We start from the raw sequence: 22,596 nt of genomic DNA, 5'->3' as shown, positions 1-22,596 counted from the left end.
GTTTAACACACACACACACACACACACACACACACACAGTGTTTACTTGTTGAGTGCTACAGAAGTCCTCATGATTTGCATCGTGTTTATGTGTATTTGAGGCGCTCCTGTTTCCTCTGGCTGGCACTTTTCAAACAATCAATGTCTAAAACCAGCTTGTTTACTTGCTGGGACTGTGTTTTAGTGTGTGTGTGTGTGTGTGTGTGTGTGTGTGTGTGTGTGTGTGTGTGTGTGTGTGTGTGTGAGACCTCTCCAATGCTGTGTGCTTTAAGTGTTGTGGCTCTAACAATAACGCCATTGTGATGCGTTCCTCAGTGATTCTGGGTCACCCCCCCCCCCCGTCCTATATCTTACTGTGAGGTGCTGATGTGTCTGTGTTTCTTCCAACTGACCTCTTGAAGACGATGTACGCCACCAGGCCGACCACCACAGCCGCCAGGATGGAGCAGTAGATGGGAATGAGGTTCTCGTTCAAGCCGTGGCCCAGGAAGCGAGGAGAGCCGGCGCTGGACGTGGTGGTCTCTGCTCCGGGTAGCGGGCCGTCAGACCCGTCAGGGAGGAGGTAATTGGTGAAGGAGGGTGAAGTCAGACTCATGTCGGAGGTGGGAGGGACGTAGGTGGGCAGGAGAGGGTCTGGGGAGGAAAAGGAGCATCTGTGAGATGAGCAAGCAAGAAAGATTAAAGACGCGACGAGTGACCGTCATATCTAGAGCTTCTTGGGCCAGATGTTGCTGCGCTGCACACATGTGGCGGCCGAATCCAACAGATGCTGCATGCAGACACGATCCCTCTCTCTGAGGGGGGTGTCAGCCATCAGCCCACCGCACAGGCATGCCCCCCCCCCCCATCTGTGTGATCACTGCATGACATTAAAGGCGGGTGCATGTAGAGCAGTGTCAGGGGCTTTTAAGAGGTCATCGATCTGAACGGCGCTGAGGCCAGAGAGGCCAGAAGGATCCGGGCTACTGGATCTGGTTTCTATCACAGCTGAGCCTGGAAAGTCGAGTCATTTTCATAAATTGTTCTACTTCCTTTCCTTGTGAACTTAATTCATGTTGCGGCTGCAGCAGCAGCGATCCAGGCGTTTCTGATCCCAACAGCACAACAATCCTGCTACATCATCCTTTAGCTTTGAGGAGCCTCCTAACAAAGACTACAGGGATTGTGGGCTGGGAGGAAAGCTGCACCGCGCGGCCTGCACGCTGCTCCTTCCCCCAGGGCAGAGGGGCGGGGAGGGTCCGTCCAGCCAGAACCAGTCCAGTGGGATTTGAGAGAGTGCAGCCCGGCTCACATCTGAGCTTGTAATTCCCAGCAGAACCTCCAACCTCTCCTCATTAGCTTCATAGGGACGCTCGCAGGATTAACCCCGCGGAGCCCCCGAGGCTCCTCCACGGCCCCAGACTGCGGCGCTGCCCAACACCCTGGAGGTCCCGTCTGTGCGCTCGGTCTGGTTCCACTGACGCTAACCCTCAGTAAGAAGAACTCAAGACTTAAGTGTGTGAATCAGATTAATTACTGCTTTAATTGGCTGGTCTTAAATTCTCGAGAATATTTTTGTTCTGATTCATGTTTTTTTATTCTGCATTGTGGTGAAATCTTATCCTCTAGTAAAGTATATATTTATGGAATTGATATAATAGAATTTGTCTATGCAGGAAGGGGCCGAGCAACTGGGTCTGTATGACGGTAGATAAAAAGGCGGGGCTACTGGGTCTGTATGAATGTAAATAAAGAGGCGGGGCTACTGGGTGTTATGAAGGTAGATAAAGAGGCGGGGCTACTGGGTGTTATGAAGGTAGATAAAGAGGCGGGGCTACTGGGTTTGTATGAAGGTAGATAAAGAGGCGGGGCTACAGGGTCTGTATGAATGTAAATAAAGAGGCGGGGCTACTGGGTGTTATGAAGGTAGATAAAGAGGCGGGGCTACAGGGTCTGTATGAATGTAAATAAAGAGGCGGGGCTACTGGGTGTTATGAAGGTAGATAAAGAGGCGGGGCTACTGGGTCTGTATGAATGTAAATAAAGAGGCGGGGCTACTGGGTCTGTACGAAGGTAGATAAAGAGGCGGGGCTACTGAGTCTGTATGAAGGTAGATAAAGAGGCGGGGCTACTGGGTTTGTATCAAGGTAGATAAAGAGGCGGGGCTACTGGGTCTGTACAGTATGAAGGTAGATAAAGGGGCGGGGCTACTGGGTCTGTTTCTGCAATTACAAAAAGCAGCATGTGGGAAAAAGCTTAGCAATAATAATCGTAATAGAAAATATTGACAAAATAATTTGTGCGACTTCTGATGTGGTCGGCGGTCTGGTAGACAAACCGACCCCAGCGTTCCAGCATGTAGACGCGTCCAGTTTGCTCTCCTGTCACTGACATGGCAGGTAGTCAAGTTTCTGCGCATTGATTTGATGCATAATTTACACTCGGCGCCTCCTTTAACAGTCCGGCGGGACGCTAATGGCCAACTTATCAGGACGAATATGAAAAACCTCTGCTGATCCTTAAGAGTCCACGTTGGTCCGCCTGTCTGGCAATGACTGGGCATTCCTTTGCCTTTTTGGGGGGGGTGGGGGTTGACTGCATTGTTGGAAAATATCCCTCACATGTGCAGGCCATACTTAGAAACACAGAATTGATGCAGGGGTCTATTTAAAGCAGCGCTATTGATCCCGCTAGCAGGAGGCAGCGTTCGGAGGAGCGGCACGCAGGAGTCTGTATTACATGCGTTCCTTGACCTTTCTTGATGTCGTCAGGTTTCCTCGGCTGCAGTTAATGCACGGCGGGCGAATGCTGTCAGTAAGGCTACACCAGCTCCAAGAAGAGAGAAGAACTTGAAGGTGTGAAAGTGAGTTAAAATGTGCACGCTCGGTGTGTCAGAGGTTCGCTGTCACTCATCCATTTGCTCTCATCCAGTAAAGACAGGGAATAAATGATCCTTTTAAGGGAGGATCCATGACATCAAGTCAGCAGCAGAAATATCTGCCTCATAAACCAGGAACAGACGTTGGACCGGCTAGAATCGGCTCCCTTCACTCTGTTAATATTCAAGCTTGACGGCGGCAAAACTGCGGCGCTCAGAGAGAATGTGGATGTGTATCATATTGGAACGAGTTGCATCCTGGTGCCAGGAATTCATTAACTTGTGGTCTTGAAATGAGCTAAACTGTGGGAAAAGGTTCCACCTCCCTGCCTGAGTTTTGTAGCCAAAAACCCACAATAGAGGACAGCAGCCTGCCTGGATCCCACTGAACGCGCATCACCTCAGGCCGCGCTTCAGCTTCAGCACTACATCTTCATTGTCCCGCCCACCCCTTCCCTCTCTGGGCTGATGTACAAAACACAGCTGGCTGTACTCCAAAGTATATTCCTGGACGCTCCAGAGGCTGCGTACCTCAGCTGGAACGGAACGTGAGCTTAAATGGCGGCGGTGGCAGCGCTTCAACAATTTCATTTGACTTTGGTGGGTTTTAAAAACACAACAAAATAAAAGAGGATTTTACGAGTGAGGCGGCGTAAGCGCAGCGAGACTGTTTATGATCAGGGTGTGGACGGGAGGGGAGAAAGAGATTCGTGAACCATGGAGGTCTTTATGCGGGCGCTCCACCGGTCCAGGGCGGAGGCCGGCGTCGCTGCTGCCGGTCGAGGGTGGAGATGAGCAGCGACGAGCAGCAGCACATGCACAATGACCTCTTTATCAGCCACCAAACACTCAACCTCTGTCTCAGCTCTGCTTCTATCTCCATCTTCCTGTGTTTATCGGCTGCACATGCACGCACACACACACACACACACACACACACACACACACACACACACACACACACACACTGTGTGAGGGAGGGTAAATGGGGGAGGGCACACAGAGAGGCAGAGTGTTCTGAGAGAGTGAGGAAGGGGTGCAGACGAACAGAGGGGCTGCTGTAAAGTGCTCTGATTAGTCGGAGTAATTATACTGCAGCGGTGAGGCTTCTGAATGCCCACTGGCCACCTTCCACCGCTCCGCTAGCCCGGCCACTCCAGGGCCAGTGTGGGAAGGGACGGTGAGAGCAAAGGAAGGGAGAAAGGATGATGAGAGCGGGATGAGAGGAGCGATAAAGAGAGGAGAAGTCTTCCCTCATCACTCCTCTCTCAAACAATCAAATGCAAATTCACTGAGACTGAACAGCAACTCTTGGAAATGAGCTGCAGAAGAAAAAGCAGCCGGCGAAGCTCCGGAGGGCGGATAGAGACGATGAGCAGAGACACCGAGTCCACGATACGGCGTCAAGTTAGGAGACCAAGTCCAAGCCTCGTGACGGCTACATTCAGGGATGAAGTTACGTCTTGAGGCCTCGACGTACATAGTTTTTTCTCTCTAAAAGGAGAGAAATCTGTGCGTGTCTCTTCCAGGGCTGTGAACCGACAGACGCAGACACTCAGTAAAACATGCAGGAGGTGTTTTCAGGCTCACATGAAAGAGCCTCACACGTGTGGAGAGTTTAATGAAGAATGCAGAAGTTAAGCCACGTCTGGGAGGGAGAAGAGTGCACCAGGTCCTCTATCAGCTGTATTGATTTTGGATGCTCATAAAAAGCGTGTGTGTGTGTGTGTGTGTGTGTGTGTGTGTGTGTGTGTCCTACAGTTGAGAGTGGGTACTCATAGAGGTCACTCAGCGAAACCTGAGCGCCAGCAAAAGAAATCCCAGGACTCGTATCGACTCGTCAGCAGAGGAAACCGTCACAGCAGCTCCAGCCGGCTGCTGCTGCTCTCCTCGGCTTCATCTCTGCATCCGCAGCTGGAAACAACCTCAAGTTTCCAGCGTTTGAAAATGGCGTCTTAATCACCTGCAGAGTAGAGACAGATGATGTGAATCTAGTCTGTGTTACCGGGCCGGTGTGAAGCCTGGTTCAAGCCGCGGTGCAGAAACCTGGTGCGGTGCGTTTGACGGGAAACGTTCGCCTCTGTGGTTGACGCGCAGGCCATGTGACACTGTGAGTCACATGTTATGACGTTGAGATGCTTGAATTAGTGCACAAAGGTTCATAAAAAGGTGGGTAAATGTAATGTTTGGCGCTTTTTTTATGACGCCACAGATCCTTTTTCTCAGAACAACACTGGACAGGAAAAGGCGCGGCACCTCAGTCACAGAAAACTCGCTCAGGCGGGTTTTAGTGGATGGATAATTGCTCTGTGGGGAGCCGAGATGTGTCTCCTCCGGGTTTTTGGCAGCTGATTTTATTTAATCTGTTGACCAAAATGCAAAGCAGCTTTAGTCACATGATGAGTTAGTTCCAGTCTGGTTTTGGTCAACCAAATCAGAAGAAAGTAGAGCGGAAGAGCTTTCTAAGTCGAGTTTACCAGGTTCCAGTCAGGTCTCATCTGGCTGGCTGCTGAGTTGCGGCATGTGTAGCCACGGCGGACCACCAACTGCGGGAGCCTGGCAACCTCACAGCCTCCACAGGCCCTCTGGTTCTCCCCGACAGAGCTCTCCTTTCAAGCAGATGTCCTACAAGGTCACTTATCATGACGTCTCCAGCCACCAGCGCCGTTTCTGCTTGAAACTTGAGGGTCAAAGGTGAGTCCAGCCACATGGGTGGGCGCTCAGTTAGCAGCACAAGGGTGTGTTGTCGTGTTTCGTACACCAGATGCGTCTAAAAATTACATTTTGACAGCTGTCAGGAGCGTTACGAACAGCTGTGTCACCAGACCTTCCCTCAAGCTGGTGGAGAAATTCTAACGATATTTGTTTGATATTTTATGAAGAATTGCGCGCAGGTTGTTCAGATGTCCAGCGGCACCTGTCAGCCTCCACAGACCTGCGACGAGAACCAACAGCAACACACGTCCTCTAACTTCCTGTAGAAAAATGCGATTCTTGAAGGTGGCTGCAGCGCCGGCGGAGGTCTGGTCGGGTTTGAAAACACGACTCAGAAAAACTGATTTCTAAAAGTGTGAAATGTATTGATTTCACAGTAAAAAACCAAAAACAACAACTGGAGGTGTCTCCACGTCTCACTGAAGTGAAAATGGATGCAAACATCCTGAAATCTTTCATCAGCAGGAACACGGCTGCGGCCCCCCACCCCAGGGTGCTCCAGGCAGCAGCCCTTCATGAGCCTCCACCCAGAATGCTTTGATTACTCTGTTTAGAAATGATTCAGTTTGAGTGGGATGAGTAGAAGGCACATTTTCAAAGAGAAGAACTGATTGTTGTGTCACGTGATGGGTGGCGGATCTGTTTTTCTCGGAGCTTCGCCGTCAGATTTGTTTGTTTTTTGTTTTTGTTTTATTCTCGTTGTCACGTATCATTTGTTGTACATGTGACGATAAACCCGGGGAGGCTCAGAACCCAGGACTCGGATGCGGTCGTTTCCTGGTGCCGTCCATCTGTCGGTGCTCGAGAATCTTTTGACTCAAGAGTCTTCAGCAGCAGCTGCGTGAGCTGAGTGCTAACGTGCCGTATAGCAGAGGACAGAGACACAGCTGAGGGTGCTGGACTCGGCCGTAGTTGGCGCTCAAACCAGAAGATTCTGACAGTCAGAAAACTATAAAAACATGCTGCTGACCTGGTAGGGGCTCTACAGGAGCCCCCCCCCCCCGCCAAAAAAACAAAACAACTGTAACATTTATTTGAATATCTGTATAAAAATTCCATGGTATTCCAGTGAGCAGACGTTTGGGACGTTTCACAGAAACCACACGTGTCAGCTAGTGAGGGTGGAGGGAGAGTGGTGGTCTCCCCCCTCCCTCCCTCTCCCTCTCCTCCGTCACCTCCAAATCACTCCCAGCCTAACGTAGAGTGGAGCGCTGTGCTGGGAATTTTTGATAAATTCCCTCTGATCCCAGGATCAGACGACGGGAGTTCAGCCAGACTTCTACACCAGCTCGTCGTTTGTGAAGCTCTGATTGGTCGAGGGCGACACGGAACATTGGTCTGAATAATGAATGGGGGGGGGGGGGGCTCGTGCAAAAAAAAATTTTGACTAAAACTCACAAAAGAGAATCACTGTGGATTATTGTGAAAAAACATTAACTCTCGGGGTCTGGGGGCCTTGGAAGGAACCGGTTCCGCTGCAGAATGGAGCCAGAACGAACAGCAAGAGCGTTGGTGTGACAGAGACGTGCGAGCATAGCCACTCCCCCTGGGACGTGAACCTCTTTGATGAGTTAGAACGGTCAGACTGACTTTGTTCTGCGTCCTTCGGCGCGACTGAGACGTCCGCCCCACCTTGCAAACGTGTAATAAAAGCAGAACTTCCCTGTGGAACTCTATTAATATTTCCACTGCAGCGCCAAGCAGAGGCACATCTTTGTCACACCCTTGATGGTGTTTAGCGAAGAAATGTAGTTTGTCATTGTTATCGGCCCTCCTTCCTCCTTATCTTCCGTCCCTGCTGCATCCTCCCCTGCCCATTTCCCCCGGCCGCTTGTCAACGCTATTTAAGTCCATTAAAAGAGGATTTTACCCTCAAAAGGTCGTAAAACACTGAGCTGCAACAGAGTTTTGATGGAGGTTAATTAACCCGACAGACAGAAACACCTCCCAGCATCTCAGGTTGTAAACTCAGATTAGAGAAATGTCTTGAATGTCTAAATATTTCATTTTGTATCAAAACTTGTGACTGCAACATTAAAAATGACAATGCCGAAGGGAAGAAAAGTGTTGGCGAGTCCTGCTGCTATTAATAGCTGGTCGTCAACCGGTGGCGGTGCCTCATCGGCCACGGCTCAGTGTGAGGACCCAGGACCAGGAACCTCCTCTGGTCCTGGGTCCGAGCCAGTGAAGGTTTCGCCTCGCTGATGCTGCTTGGGGAGACTCAGACCTCCATCAGGGGGACACAGTGACTAAAGATCTCAAGCTTTGCTGCCTTGATGAGGTTGACTTCATGCTTCATGCGCCTGCAGAGAATTTACGGCTTCCTCCAAGTGCAGGCTGCCGTTACCGTGGGATACGCCAAGCTGCTTCTCCGCTGCTGCTCTTTGACAGAGAGGAGTTTATTCTTTGTGTCGCTGCCGCAGTCTTTGACCTCTTTAGTGCGAAAGCCTTCCACTTCCCGCTGACCACTGACCTCGCATGCTCTCGGACGCAGACGCCGACCTCGCTGGCGCTTCAGATGTGGCGGAAAACATGTACAGACGCAGACAGCTGTGGAGCTTGCATGGCACCCCGCGGTCATGTGGTCTGGGACTCTGCTTGCTCTCCACACTGGGTTCTCGCAAACCTCGCAGGATGGTTCGAACTCACTCTGGTGCGTTTGCTCTGGTGAAGGCGGATGTTTGTTGGTATGACCTTTGACCCCTGAAGCTTCACTGACAAAGAAAACATGAAAGCCAACGCTCTCGGCCCCGTCGTCTCCCGTCATTCACAGTTTGCTTCCCGTTTGCTGTCGTTTTCAACGATGTGATGAAAAAGTGCTTTTGTTTTTTTTTTAAGAATAACAGTGACTTGAGAGTGATACGTGTTACTCTGAGGCCGACAGAGGGAAAAGCAGAGTCGCCGACAAAATGGAAAGAAGAGGGAGCAAGATTCTATTTTGGGGTTCTACACACACACACATACACATACATACACACACACACACACACACACACACACACACCCGTGGGACTTACTGTGGCAGATAGAGTCGCTGGTGGGGGTGCAGAAGGCCAGCTGGATCTCGCTGTCTTCATCGCAGATGGTGCAGGGCAGGCAGGGGTCAAGGGAACTATCCCGGTCTGAGTAGGTGTAGTCCACACACTCCTCACACACTGTGTCGTGGTCGCGCTCGCAGTGCGCGAACACACCCTGGCCGACGGGGCACACCGTGCACGGCTCGCAGTGGCCGGATATGGAGTTGAAGTAGTAGTTGTACTTGCAGATGCAGATGGCATCGTTGGAGTCGGTGCAGGGCGTCTCCATGCGCATGAGGCCCCTGCACTGAGTGCAGGGCCGGCACTCCTCGGTGTGGCTGTAGTTCTCGGAGAAGGTCTCGCCTGCAGACGGAGAAAGGTCAGAGGAAAGACAAGCAGAGCGGAAACGAGGAGAGGGGGGCAAAGAAGATGAAGAGGGCAGGAAATATGAGGAGATAAACAGAAGGATAAACAGTGAGTCTAATGACATTAATCATGTTTACTGCACATTCATTAGAAGGGAGGACACATTGATCCACTGGGCTCTTAGTGATTTGTGCTCCGGGACAAGAAAGGTGCTCTTGTTTGGGAGCGAGTCAAAAGCCTGCTGTGCTCATTACGATATTGATCTGGATGTGTTTGTGCTGCGCCGAGTAAAGCGGCTTTAATCTCAGTCATACAGCGCAGGTGCTTTTACTGGTGCACGCGTGATGGCGGCCCCCCAAACTGAGAGATCCTTTGGTTACTCTGAGACGCCTCTGAGGTTCACGGACGGATCGATGAGCCCAAACTAGAGCTTTTTCCAAGGTGCGTGAATGAGATTTGAGGAACATTGTTTTACCGATATTCGATCGTTGTGATATTTGTTAATGACGGCCTTTTTTTCAGTAGATTTGCACCCTTCAATCTAATTCTGATCATGGCCGAAGCAGCAAACTGTTTGTGACGGTGTGTCGCCGCCGTTTCCACGCCGTGTTTTACTTATTTGTTCCTCTGGAGGAGGAACTGAGAAGATTTCGGCAGTCAAAGGTCACCGTGGCCACACTGCACCATGCCGTATTCCTTGTTCCTCTTTGGAGGAGAGTGCATTTCAGGACAGATGGTTCAAATAATTCAACAGTTTTTGCGGCAAACGCTGAGAAAGTTCAACTATGACGGAAGAAATCTGCATGTTTCATAATTCTCTAAAACCACTGATCCATCTGAGGGGCGTATCGAAGGAGCCCCGACGTCCACGTTCTGCCCCGCTTTCACACCAGATAAGGATAAACTATTTGCCCAAATGGTGAGTCCGCCGCTGTGAGGGAGCCCCGTGACCGCAGAGCAGCGTCCAACACAAGGAGGCGAGAGCTTGTTGACTAATTGCCGTCTGCTTTTCAATGACTTCAAACCCTTCAGATCTGCGCCGGAGGCTCACATCCTGAGGATCCCAGAGTTCAACGCAGAGGAAGCCGTGACCCCCAATTAGCTTTTTCTTCCACTGAGAGTTCCAAGGGGAACAAAGTAATCTATTAATATTGTATGTCCACATAGAATTATTTTCTGATATAATTGGACGCCTGCTGAATTATGTATGCGTTGAGAGCGCGCGTGAGTGAACGTGTCCTACAAGTGCGTCTTAGCTGCTGAGACGGCTCGGATTCACTACCGAGGCGGCGTCACTCTCCTTATCCGGTTTTATATTCTTCGCCAGGTGATTCGAACCAGCCGGTCACCTTGTAAGAGTGACAATTCAGACAGAAAAGGACCAATCAGGGATTTCTTCCCTTCTGCCGGTCCGGAAATATCTGAGGCCAAAATGCAGCTGGAGGTTTTGCTTTCATCCATCTCTGAAAAAATGATGTTATTCCCACTGAACTGGTCTGGTCCACCTCTCAGGAGTGGGACTTGATATAAACACGGCTGCTACCGGCTGTAGCAGTGCAGCTACGGGGAGGAGCCGGCCAAGAAGGCTGCCGCGTCATACAGAGGGGGGGGGGGGGGGGGGGGGGACAGCATAGAGAGGGGAGGGGGACGCTCAATTTGCTCCAGAGCGTTTGACGCGATATAATCTGGAACAGTCTGGGAGGGGGATCTGCCGCTCCAACCGAGAGGAGCTCCACACCTGATCTAAGCCTTGTTGTACGCCAGGGACGGGACAGCGGGGGACTGTTGCTCTCGAGGCAGCAGTGACCCAGGAGGTGAACGATTATCAGCGGAACCAGAACCGTATTGGTCCCTTAGTAGCTGAGTCATCTGGGTGTGGCACTGGGGCGGCTGAGCATTGGAGCTTCCCACCAGATGCTGCTCCTTCACAACAGACCAACTGTTGTGTAGTCTGTCATCAGGGGGCGCCACCATCCTCCAGCTGTGCTCTCCCAGGGCGAGTCTACCTGCGCTTCACCTGCAGGGGGCAAAGTTCAACCTGCCGGTTCCATCAAAGACGGTTTAATGACTCAGTGTATTTCATGTCATTCTTCCAGTCCAGACTCCCTTTGGAAAATCACTGATTCTACTGAAGCGGCGTCTAACGTGACGTCTGCTCCGACGGGTCCAGTGCTCTCCTCCTGCTGAGCCACATGTTCAGGCAGCAGCGCCCTCTAGCTTACATCCCTTTGACAGCAGGGTGAAAGCGGCGGCGAGGCCGAATACTTTTTTGTCGGGAACCTGGTGGAACGTATCGCCTGTAGCGGAACATGATCTTCTTCCTCATCATCACCAATTCAGCTCAGTTATTGCTTTTTCTTGTTCAATAATAAGGATAGTAGATGTGTGTAGGGGGGGGGTGCACTTAAATGTACCAGAGGACCCCCCCCCCCCCCCCGCCCCTTAAAACTCTGATGTGCTGCAGTCCCATTAGTGGCATCAATAATGTAGCTCCGGACGGCCTTGAAACTGCCCCATGATCTTCACAATCAGCACTTTAGGTGTAAGCTTTTAGAGAGGATGGTCCCCCCCCCGCCACACCAGGGTCCACATCCCAGCCGAGACCACCGCACCGGCGCCGCTGACCCCTCGCTGACCCCTCGCTGACCGCAGGTATGTGTTATCAAGGACGGCAGAGTGAAGGCTCCAGTCTTTAAGCAGCATCTGTGCCTCTGCTTCACCTCCTCAAGAGGCGTTTCAGTGTTTCTTTCAAATGAGGAGAGAAAAGAATGTGAGTTGTAATCAACAAATTGTTCTCAGTATCGATGCGCTGCTGAGCTTTTGTTTCCCCACGTCAGGATGCCACAGAGGGAAGAAGCCCGCCACGGTTGAGTCCCTGCTTCCCCGTATTTATCTGTGGCGATCTATATTTGGACGCGGCTCTGCTCTGTTTTAGCCTCACCAGATGAGGATGTGATTCCACTTTGCCTCCTCCTGAAATCCCCAGCGAGCCGCGGCCCAGTCGGCCAGCAGCGCCGCTCCTGAACGCTACGCCGACCCGCCAGGCTCGGTCTTTTCTGTCTCAAATCTTCAGGCAACTTCTCTCCTGAGCGGCTGGCTAAGTGAGGCGGGTCCGACTGTCTTGTCTCCCCTGACAGCAGCGAAGTGGAGGAGACAGGATAAATATTTCAACGCTGCTGATGCTGGCACTCGTCCACAAGCCCGGATCAGGAGGCTGAGGAGGGGGTTACGCCGGCAGGAAGTGGGGGTTAAAGGGAGCCGTGGTAAATAAAGATTCACCCGTATTTACTGTGACACAGGAAATGGATGCATTTTACTCTTTAATTATTCACTTCTGCACTTAGAAAGGGAGCTCAGATGTATTTATAACCTCAGATTTTCCAGTCAGGTCAGTGTTACAGCCTCCACACGTTCTTACTGTACTCAGTCCTGTGGGCCTCATTAAGATTTATCAACAGAATCTAAATCACAGCTGAAACCAATGAAAATGCATTCAGACCGGAAATTGAACCCCCCCCCCCCCCCCCCCCCATGTATGAAGGAATTTAATTGTTATGTGTTTATCAGCGGCGAGGAGCTCTCCTGAGCGCAGCCACGTAATTGTTCTCTCTTAGCAGCACAATAGGCTTTTCAATATAGTTTAATTAGCTGGATCAACTGAGTAAAGATGCATTGATGTAACAGTATGCATGATGAATGAGCTGATCGTGCCCTGAGGTGCCTGCCGCTCTAATACCATTTCATCCTGCTAATACAGACGATGAGTCATAGCAAAGGGGGGGGGGGGGGTGCTGGCAGAAGACAGTGGAGGGAAAAAAGAAGAAACACGACAAGAGTTGATGGCACTCGCTGGTGTGGAAGGGAAGGTTCCGCCAGACGGCGAGCCAACCCACATTCTTTGAAAAGACGTCTGCGGTTTATCATCCACGTTGCGCCCGCCACCATTTACGACAGGAAGAGGACAACATAAAGAAAGTCCCAGCGGCGCCGCCACGTGTTCCTCCACTCACCCCGTTGTCTGCTCCAATCTGTCACAGGCGACTTTTTCCTGCTGACCTCCTGCTCAACTCCTACTCGGGAAATATTTGAATATCTCAAGACAACAATTTTCCGTTCACAGCTGGAGACCAACAGCGCGGCCGACATTGTCTTCGCGCAGAAACAGCTGAAAAACATCCCGACACTTTACTAAAAAAAAAAAAAAGACAAACATGGCAATTTGTCACCAAAACGATGACTCAAACATTCAAATGTTGCACTGAAAATCACCAGTTTTAACATACAACAGCAACAGGCAACAGCTGAAAATCGGTCTGGCTTCAACGCCACATTTGGCACCAAAACTGCGGCTGAACACCTCTCAACTTCTCACCAAAAACTTCCTGATTTATTGCAGAAACCAGCAGCCGCAAAAACAGTGGAAAATGTTGCGCTGCCTCGCTAAAAACACCCCGTTTTCTCGTGGGCACGACATCTCGCAAAAACAACGGCTGAAAACATCCCGGCATCTGAACATCCGGTTTGACCGTGGAAACAACTGCTACTGATATTCTGACATCTGCCGACAAACCCCTTTGCTGCCTGAAAATGGCTGAAAAGGTTCATTTGACCAAAACCTCTCGATGTTACAGGCGGAACGGCGGCTGAGAACGTCCGACTGTCTCAATGCAAATTCCAGCTTTATCACCAGGAGAGCAGCCGGAAGAGAAATCTCCCTTCCCCCGCTGGCGGGGCGCGGCCTCACACAGTCTCTATATGAATCATAGAGCGTTAGCATGCTAGCCTGCCCGGCTCCCCCAGCGTCTGACTGGATTACTGTGACGTAAAGCGTCCATTTCATTCATTCACCGAGTCCCATTTCTGTCGATTTCATGCGTCTCCTTTCCCAAACTCAGCTTACCGAGTTTGTTTTTGTGTAATTCTCTCGGTGCCTGTTTTTCTTACCCCCCGGCACCGTCGCGCTCTAAATGTAATTTGCCTCCCTGCCCCTGTTCTCTCGCTCTCCGGGCAAAGAATAAAAACTTCAAAGCGGTGAAATCTGCCAGATCCTTTCTAACACGACACAGATTAAAATCTGTTGTGTAGAAGTCCAGAGATACGAAGAGTCTCTATTTCCTTTGAATGGGTTTTCTCTTGAAGGCTCTGCCTCATGCTAACGTTCATGTGGGACGTCCCCTCTCAGTGTAAATCACCACCGGCGCTGGCTTTGCCACGACAACGAGCAAATGAGGGTGAATTTCAAAAGTACCTCCCAAGAGTCTCTGGGGAGCAGGTGTGATGCCTGAGTGATGTCATATTCCTGACTGAGAGAAGAACCCTGAACCAAGAGGAGCGTTTGTCTGCAGCAGCGACTTCTTCTCCTGCGTCGTCTCCTTCTTCTCCTGCGTCGTCTCCTTCTTCTCCTGCGTCGTCTCCTTCTTCTCCTTTGTCTTCTTCTTCTTCTTCTCGTCTGTGCTGTTGCAGCGTTGGCAGCCGTCCCAGCTAATGGTTCACAGCCTCAGCTGAGCTTTAAACCAACACATTCGGGTCCACTTAACAATCGTGAAACCTCTGAACTTCTGCTTTATTTCTCGGGACACCAGGGCACAGAGGAGGCTTAATACAAATGAACAAATTGGACCGAAGGAGTTTGCTTCAATGCTCTTCCTGTTGGAGGTTCAAAGCCCCAAATCTTAGACAGAGGAGCACAGAAAACAAACGGAGAACTACTGATGATGTCAGCGCAGAAACGCTGCTTTCATCCGGCGGCTCTTGCTGTCTTGTGGGTTTCGACACCCACCTTGTGAGCCGCAGTTTACATGTGTTCATATTTGAATGTTTCCAGGTTTGATTTAATCCGCTTTCATCTGACACTCTGCAGGAAACGGAGCCCCGGCAGTCTTGACTATTAGCAGTCGCGAGCCCATTGAAGGGTTACTGACACAATCCCATGAACACTTGGTGTCTTCGTGATCTGTGAATTGTTGATTTTTCCACCACAAACGCTCTCTCTCTCTCTCCCTGAGCCGTCAGTCGAACCCCAGCGCCTTGGGATCAAGGCTGCAGCAGATAAGTGGATGTAGCCGGCGTGGCGTCGGCTCCTCTGCCGAGGCCTCCAGCCTGACCTGCACCAACCTGGGATCCGTCATGTAGACCAGATGAGGAGGTGGAGCCAGAGAGGTCGCCGTGGCAGTGAGTAGCCCCGCCCCCAAGCGCCACCTGTTTGACCTTGTTTGACTCTTGATTTAATAAATGAGGTTGTGAACTAAATTGTTTAGAAAACATCAAATTAGAAGTTGGCTCGCGACTGATAGACTTGAATCAGACCTGCAATGACTGAAGGCGCCACCTGCTGGTCATTAGACAGAACGCAGGTTAACGTTGCTTCTGCAGGAAGAATAACCGGGACTGCGTCCGAATCGCCAAGCAGGTCTGATCGTAGGTCTCAGAGCAGGTCGTAGGCTGTCCGAAACCACAACTGGCGTGAGTAGCGACCTACTTCGCAACCTAAATTCCAGCCTAAACACGCCCACATTGCAGGTCGGTTCAGGTGCATCCTACGGAGCAACCTATAACCCACAATGCACCACAGACTTCTTCTTCGTCCCCTAAAAACTTGTGGAACCGCAAGCCAAGTTTGCGCCACCAACAGTCTCCCATTCTGATGCAACACAAACGTTTATAGTCGTTGTTGATGACTAAAGGTGCGTTCATGTGCTTAATAATAGAGAATGAATGAAAGGTGCGTTCAGAGTGGAGTGCAGTACCACAGCCAGGCCAGCAGGTGGGGCTTTCGTTGGTGCTGTCTACCTATTTGCTGTATCTGTGCTCTGCCAGCAGAGATTGTGCTTCACCACCAATCTTCTAGGGTGTCTGAATGGTGCAGCCGTGTTTAGGTTGTAGGAGTAGGAGGTAGCGGTAGGACGTAGCAGGAGGACGTAGCAGGAGGACGTAGGTTGGTACTTGGCAATTCAGACGCAGCCCAGGAAAATATGACAAGAGAGAGACCAAAGATGGCTGCTGCTGACGAGTAGTGATACACTTTGATGTACCCGGTGGTTCTCCTGTTTTCCACGTTGTACTGCTATTACCCCGACTAACTGAAAGGTAAATAACTTAAAGGTGTCGGATGATGACAGCCCGTAAAGTGATATCCAGGAAACATCGGCTGAGACTCAAACAGCATGGAGGCCAATAACCGCCGCGTGTTGTTGCTGGTCTTGTTTTGTCGTAACTTGACGCCATCTTGTGTGATTGTATTTTCATCTGGTTAATTGGTTTAATCTCTGTCTCGGTGCTCATTAGAGTTACAACATAAATCTCTTCCTCTGTAGCAAAAACCTCTGCGGTTGTAATTTCGTCGCTGATTGAAAGCCAAGTGGATCTTTGACGATCAGCTGATCAGGAGATGAGCCTGGATGAGGCTTTGGAAGTGTCCTTGCGTCATGAGCGGAACATTTCTACTCACTGTCCAGGCACTGAGAACACACGGTCTGAGTAGCGCCGCATTTCTTCACCACTCCCTCTCCAGGTGGACACTCCCTGCAGCACTCGCCGTCTCTGGTGTACTGGCCGGAGTCGCAGGCGACCTCCACAGCCCGCTCAGTCTTAGACGCCAACATTAACGCCATCTGTTAGGCAGGGACAGCAACACATGACATTGGAGCACACAAATACACACAAAACTCTGACTTCAGCAAAAACAAATTGATGAAAATGGCTGCCAGGTGTGCGACCTGGTCCTGAAAGCCAGCCGCCGTCGGGATTGATCAGGAATCACGTTGTCCACAACTCCGTCGGACACGCTTTGAACGAGGCGCTCATCGAAAACGCCCTAATAGCTTCCCGGAAGGCCCATCAGCACTAATAGTAAACGTATGACACGCTCCCGAGCGGGCAGCACCCCCGAGATCACGTGTGTGCGACATGACACACATGCTCGTCCTCATTACAGGCTAAAGGTGATTCAACCAGAGAGGACACGCACACGCTGAAACCCAGCGTTGGCCTTCACCCCGATCCTAACTTCGACTCTTTACAGTCAAAATATTCAAAGGTCTCCTGAACGTTGCAACGGAAAAAAAGACAAAAGAACCAATTTGTGTCACTTTGGAGCTTCCAGCATCCAACAGGAACTGGAAGAAAGCGGGTTTGGATTCATGTGTCAGATTTTGGGTGGGATGAGCGCAGGACGCCACGGTAACTGGACTCCACGAGGTCGGACGCCCAGCCTCAGGACCTCTACGAGCTGAATCGCGCCACCTGGTGGTCTTCACACAGTGCACAGCAACATCCACCCATCCATCTATTTTCTATCTGTTCAGGGGGGTGGGGGTGGAAGTGGAGTTCACCCTGGACAGGTTGCCAGTCAGCACAGCAACATCATATCCAGTAACTGTGTGTTCTCTACCGCCCCCTGGTGGACACAGGAAGTGATATTTGCAACAGAGCTCAGGGTTGGTCTGCTGCTTCCTGCCTCCAGCACCAAAGTTCCTGGGACCAGGAGTTCCTCTCAGGGAGGAGTTGAGCTCTGTGAGTCGGTTTGTTTCTCAGTGATGGGGCTGTTTTTACAGAAGGAAGTTCTGCACGCACGCGCGCACACACACACACACACACACACACACACACACACACACACACTGTTCATGCTACCCCCCCCCCCACCCAGGATGCTGAGAAACTCTCTTTTGCCTCACGATTCTCTCTCCATCAGTTACCAGGTGAACGCACTCTTACATCGCCCTAATCTGGTCTAATCTGGTTTATCTGCCCCCCCCCCCCCCCCCCTCAGCTCTGGCACGACTGCTGACCGCGGCTGCGTGTACGACAACGCGGAATAAAAGGAATTCGTGTCTGTCACAACAAAGAAAGCCGTTATGCCGGAAGGCCTTGGTGTCCTGTGGGTCGTTTTCTGTAATGAACTCAGCTCATTTCCACTTAATTCACATTTGCAAAGACGTCCATTCAGCGCTTCGTGCCCCCCCCCCCCCATTCATAAACAGATGTAGCCAGCAGCTCCTTCCCCTCCGTCCCTCTCCGTCACTCCTTCCTCCTCGCGTCTCCAGACTTCTCCATCTGATATCCACGTTTTTAGGAGGATTATTTACAGTCGTCCTCCTTTTCACGTCTGCAAAAATGGACTTCAGATGCAGCCTGAGCACCTGAGTCTCTCCCTCCCTCTCCTGTGGCATCTCCCTGGAATATCACTTAGAGGGACACACACACACACACACACACACCAGCAAACCAGCTGTGACATACTTGTTTTGTATTCTCCCCAATTTCACGGCCAATTTCAGAGAGTTTATTTCTAAATTTAATTCAATTTCTTGACCGTTGCCACCTTTTCAGCCAGCTGTCATAACATAGACCCCCCCCCCACACACACACACACACACACACACATATCCACGGCTGCTCTCATGATGACACATGCACGACCCACACAGCAGCTGCTGTGGACGGACCGTCAGCGGTCCAGAACCTCCGACCCGAGTGAGGCTGTACTTCTGCAGGGCTGCACAACTTTTCCTTGCTTATGCGCGCGCGTGTGTGTGTGTGTGTGTGTGTGTGTGTGTGTGTGTGTGCGTGCGTGTGTCTTAATATCATGCAATTTGCTTACTTTGCAACCCTCTTCCTCAGTATCTGCCTGTGTGGCACAAAAAACCCACTCAAGTTCTCAACCTTCACTCTGAAACTGCGCTCTCTCTCTCTCTCTCTCTCTCTCTCTCTCTCTCTCTCTAAATCAGGATAATTTCACCATCAGCCCATAAATCAAGTCAACAATAATAACAATAATAATAATTAATATTACATGTGAATAAACTGAAAACCTCCAGAAAACAACACAGGGGAAACGTAGCAGATGAGAAAGCCTCGCGTTCCCCGCGGAGCGGAGAGGACGAGCGGCTACGTACCAGGACGCTGAGGATCAGCAGCGCCAGGGTGGTGCTCATCCTGCGTCGCCTGCTGGAGTCGCACGGATCAAGAGTGGAAGAGGGAAGCGGCGCTATGAGGAGGCGAGCCGCGCAGCGCCGCAGCTCATTTTAATTCCACAGATTTTTTTCTTTTTTTTCTTTTTTTTATCAATGAGTCCGCAGCATCACGCGTCAGCGCGGGACCTCTGGACTGATGCGGCGGTCGGTGCAACACCAGCAGCAGCTGCAGCAGCGGCGGCGGCTCCTCAGCACCTCTCACACACACACACACACACACACACACACTAAGAGGAGCAGGAGGAGGAGGAGGAGACCGTCCTGTCCGGAGCGCTGCTCAGATGCAAGTGCACTGCGGAGGAGGAGAGAGGAGGAAGAGGTGGAGGAGGCGGAGGAGGAGGAGGGCACGTCCACTGTCCGGTTTATTAACCCCGATACTCCTGCAGGAGGAAGAAATACAAGCTTCTCTCTCTCTCTCTCTCTCTCTCTCTCTCTCTCTCTCTCTCTCTCTTTAATGGCAGAAGTGCCCAAAAATAATTTATGAGAGGAGTAAAACAGCAGCACCTCCACCTCCACCCTCCTCTCTCTCTCTGTCTCTAACTTGTTCCATCTCTTGAGTTGACTGGTGGAACCTGATCAGAAGGAACCTGGTCCCAGAGGGAAATGTGGATCCTCCAGCCTGTAAAGAGAACAATGTTTCTCACATTCCAGAGTGGCAGCCATCATTCCCAGTTTGTTGACCAGCAACACCTGTCAGGTGGACGCCCCCCCCCCCCCCCCCCTCCATCAGCAGATTGATGCTGGGTTCAGGACTGAACCCTCAGATGTCAGCTGTTCTCTCTGGTTCCATTCATAAACTGCAGGATTTCATTATCCTGAAGTTTGTGCCTAGAACCGCAGAAACAAACTGAGGACAGAGCAGAGAGTCCAGGGGTGCCGGTTCTGGTCTTGGTTCTGGTTCTGGTGTGGTCAGACCAACCCTGGAGGGGCTCATGACACTCACCTCAGAGCAGAGCAACACCTGGTTCCCTCCCAGGCTGGGGCTTCTTCCTCCTCCCACAGCAGTGCCAGGATGGGCCACTAGAGGGCGACTTGGTCGAGCTCTCAGCCCCGAGGAGCCCCACCTCCCACAAGTCTGACATACTTGTACACAAGTGAGTATTTGAAGTATTTACTGCACCGAGTATTCACAGGGGTTACTCCCCAAATCCTCCTATCGATCTCTCTGACCTCCCACGCTCAGGAAAACTACAAAACTACAGAATCTTGCAGCACCATGTTTGTTTCAGGGGTTGTGGTTTGTGGACAGCGACACACACACACACACACACACACACACACACAAGGAGAAGTATCAGTAGTTGTTAGATGTTTTTGTTAGTCCCTTTAACAACACATGGTAAAACTTTTATGAAATGCTAACTGTGCTAACTGAGCGCCGCCGTATTTGCTGTGACGCTCAGTGAAAATCTCCATCTGCATTTCAACCTCTAAACCCAGTAAATTCTCCCAGTAAAGCCACAAAGGTTCAAAAGCGCTGATCGTCAGGTGGAGGCTGAGAAAGGGAAAACTGCAATCCCTCACAAGCAGAACCAGAGAGAGGCAGCGCCTGCAGGCTCTGGCGGTGTCCCGGATGCACGCGCTGACACGGCCCCTAGTGGGACACTTGTAGTTTTCTATGTACGGATCACATTTCCAGCCTTGCGATTAGTCAGCAGAAGGAAGTGTCCTGTCAGCTTGTAAGGTCACTAATAAATACAATCTGGATGAAGACGACGCGGAACGCTGGAGGTCATTACGGGGAGCAACACATGAAATTCCCTGGGATTTATTGTGCAGTTCTGCTGGTTATTACAGCAGTTTGTTATTGTTGTTGGTCACATGACTCCATGAAATGACTAATTAGTGTCAGGCGGAAGGATATGCTCAGAAAACAGCTCAATCAGCGTGTAATCAGGTTAGATTTTCCCTCCAATCGCTTCAACAAAGAAAAAGGGGGAAAAAAAGCTTTATGTGTTTGTGCGAGGGTTTAAATGAAGTATTTGTATTTGGTTTGGGCTCTTAGGGTGAAAATAATACGAATATTACACACAAGTAGAAACGCCAAGTCACGGTTGTGGGAAAGTGGGGCCGTGACCTTTGACCACCAAAAGTCTCGCGTCCAAGGGAACCTCCCTCAAGCCCTGGGTGACATCAAGGTTATTAGAATCAAAATGGCTCCGGCCCAAAACCGTGTGCCGGCGCTGAGGCATGAACATAGAGGTACCAGTGTGTACTTAAAGGGTACAAGTACTTGTCACCATCTTGAAGGACAACTGTTCCGCCTTCAGTGAGTTCTGCAGTCTCTTGGTTCTATTTCTGTTTGTAAGAAAGCTCGGTTCTGACCTCCAACAGACAAACATTGTACTTCTGTGGGAACGTTTGCAAGCGGCAGAGAGCGGAGCAGCGGAGAGCGCTGGGTTTTTTGTCATACTTCGTTATCACTCCATCCCGCCATGGCAAAGTGCCGTTCAAATCAATTTCTGCCTCTTCTGATGAGGACTCTGTTTACGTCACCTCAGACTCAAACTCCAGTGCGGTCGTGGGATTTCTGGCGGGCGGCTCCAGAGCGGCGAGGGCTACAAACTCACTAATTTCTTGGCCGTCGTGAACATCCTGTTTGGGAGAGATGTTGCTATGCGGTTGACACCACTTTGCTGGAAAAACATGGTTGGAGATCAGAAGCGTGGTTTAGGGGGAAAACTTTATCATCCCTGTAATACATCAGGAGGTGGATATACGACACAGATGTTCCAGCCAGGCCGCTCCTGCTGCAGGGTAGCGGCGGCGTTGCACCGCATTCTCATCTTTCTCTGTCTCATGAAGTTAGTACCCAGCATGCACTGAGGGAGCTGCAGGTAAATCTCGCACGGGACGCCACCTGTGAGTGGTTACACTCCACCAGGTGTGTAGGAACCAAGACTGGCTGTCCCACACAGGACAGCGGAGGAGATGAACTCGGCCTCCACAGCTTGTTTGCAGGTATCAGCAGTGAAAAGCAGCAGAGCTGCAGGGGAACATCTGCTCTGCTCCTGGCAAACTCGTGAGTTCCCCTGGGTTCCGCGTGCCTCTTTTGAAAAACGCCAAACAAAACAAAAGGAACTTTTCACCGCAGGTGTTGGATGGACGGTGGTCAGAGGCTGCCAGTGAGGCAGTAACAGGCTCTTGGTTCTATGGCCTTCAGATGGAGCTTGATGACTCGGGCCGTGTGCTCGCATACAGGAGAGGCTCGCCGTTCAACGCTCATGAAAACTGGGTTGCTAGGAAATGGCGACGCAGACGTCAGAGGTCGGTTTAGGTCATGTTCCATCTGCATGTTAAGGCCGTTGCTGCCGTGCAGAGCTCAGACGATGTCGTTTCCTTTCACTAGATCACGTGACGAACGTGAACCGTGTATCTTGAACTTTTTCACTTGGTTTCTTGTTTTTGTGTTTTTTCGCCAATCAGGCTGAGGAGGTGCCTCCGGGTGTGAACGCCTGGTCGGTCGTGGTTTCTCTTGCTTCTCCCGTGGATTCCATCGTCGAGTGCTGCACCGTGGCGGAGCTTCTCGTTGGCATCAGGTGACTCTGCCGCGTCTTACAGTGGCTGTGATTAACGGCAGCGGCTGGCTTTGAATCATCCGAACACGTTGAGGGGTAATTTTCCCCTTTTTTTAATTTTCCTAAGGATGATGTGTTCTTGTCTGAAC

The 22,596-nt window shown here is 50.9% G+C and overlaps 1 protein-coding gene across 2 annotated transcripts in view; it reads right to left on the bottom strand.

Annotated features, from left to right (window-relative positions):
• ngfra (nerve growth factor receptor a (TNFR superfamily, member 16)) overlaps window positions 1-19,290 on the bottom strand; it is a 32,350-nt gene extending 13,060 nt beyond the window's left edge. For both annotated transcript variants that reach the window (XM_086185527.1, XM_086185528.1), the window contains exons 1-4: window positions 18,852-19,290; window positions 16,403-16,565; window positions 8,590-8,952; window positions 393-633 (exon numbers count right to left, since the gene is read on the bottom strand). In XM_086185527.1, the coding sequence (XP_086041653.1) occupies window positions 393-633; window positions 8,590-8,952; window positions 16,403-16,565; window positions 18,852-18,890 (806 nt within the window). In that variant the 5' untranslated portion in view covers window positions 18,891-19,290. The remainder of the gene's footprint in view (window positions 1-392; window positions 634-8,589; window positions 8,953-16,402; window positions 16,566-18,851) is intronic.
• Between the last annotated feature and the right edge of the window lie 3,306 nt (window positions 19,291-22,596).

The sequence above is a fragment of the Aulostomus chinensis genome, chromosome 18, assembly GCF_037954235.1.
Source record: "Aulostomus chinensis isolate RoL2024-O1b breed Wild chromosome 18, RoL_Achi_v1.0, whole genome shotgun sequence".
Classification (NCBI taxonomy): domain Eukaryota; kingdom Metazoa; phylum Chordata; class Actinopteri; order Syngnathiformes; family Aulostomidae; genus Aulostomus; species Aulostomus chinensis.
Note: the sequence above shows the minus strand (reverse complement) of the source record. Positions and strands in the feature narration are given on the sequence as shown.